General features: G+C 44.5%; 1 protein-coding gene across 1 annotated transcript; it reads left to right on the forward strand.

Moving 5' to 3' along the window:
- Positions 1-76: 76 nt before the first annotated feature.
- Positions 77-668, forward strand: PCYB_008200 (hypothetical protein; the record flags this gene model as incomplete). Its single annotated transcript, XM_004228241.1, has 3 exons — positions 77-184; positions 339-385; positions 605-668. Coding segments are annotated over 3 exons (219 nt in total), but the record flags the coding sequence as incomplete, so codon positions are not given.
- Between the last annotated feature and the right edge of the window lie 353 nt (positions 669-1021).

Here is a 1021-nt window from a genome sequence, read left to right on the forward strand (position 1 = left end):
AACCCGTTTTGCACTCTTTTTCCTACCGCTTTGCTACCACTTTCCTATCGCTTTCCCACCGCTCCCCCGCGCGCAGGACCTGAACAGCTTCACCAACAACCTCATGGTCACCGTCGAAAGGCTAAACGAAATGAACAAGAAGCATTCCTTCACGCTCAAGAACTCGCTTGTGTTTAAGGACGACGTAAGGAAGGAACAACATCTATTTGTTGTCCTATTTGACGGATAACTTTAGAAACCGAGGCGATGACGTGCACGACTGGGACACGTCACACACATGCGGAAGAGTCATACACGCAGCATATTTTATTTTTATTTTTTTTTTTCCCCCCCTGCAGATAAACAGATATATATACATGCGCGAAAGCGAGCGCTCCACTATTAGGTAATTCGCCTCGTCCATTTCCCCATTTGAAGCTTCCCCCCGTGGAATAATGCACATGGGGGAGCGAGAAGCGTGTGTCCTGCGCGCGCTGTGCTACCCAGACCGGTGTACCTCTCCCGTGCGGCATGTGTATATGTATATGTGTGTATGTATATGTGCATATGTACATTTGTACATTTGTATATGTGTATTATTTTTTTTTTTTTTTTTCCCCTTCAGAGTGCAGCAAATTCCAAATGGCTACTCGCGAAACATCCACAACAGCCACGAGCACTTTTACTGACACGTCGAAGCGCGTATATGCTTGGAGCTGCCGTTTTGTTTTCTTTTTTGTTTTCATTTGGGCCTTTCCAGGGAGAAAAGCAGCAAATGGAGTCGCACAAGTTTGTTCACAAAGGGCAACTTTTGTTTGGCTAAGCAGCTTCGTTTGTCTGCGAAGAATTTTTGTAGCTACGTACTACTGCCTTGTTTTGTTCCACCTAAGGGACAACAAAAATTGTAAGTAAAATCTCACTCACGCATCAATAATTTGTTCCATTAGTTATTTGTCTGTTTCGGTTTGAACACCTGCACGTTTGTGAAGAATCAGTGTTTCTCCTTTGTATGGAAACGTACGAGTGGAGAGAAGCTAACGGT

The sequence above is a fragment of the Plasmodium cynomolgi genome, assembly GCF_000321355.1.
Source record: "Plasmodium cynomolgi strain B DNA, scaffold: 1605, whole genome shotgun sequence".
In the NCBI taxonomy this organism is placed as follows: Eukaryota; Apicomplexa; class Aconoidasida; order Haemosporida; family Plasmodiidae; genus Plasmodium; species Plasmodium cynomolgi.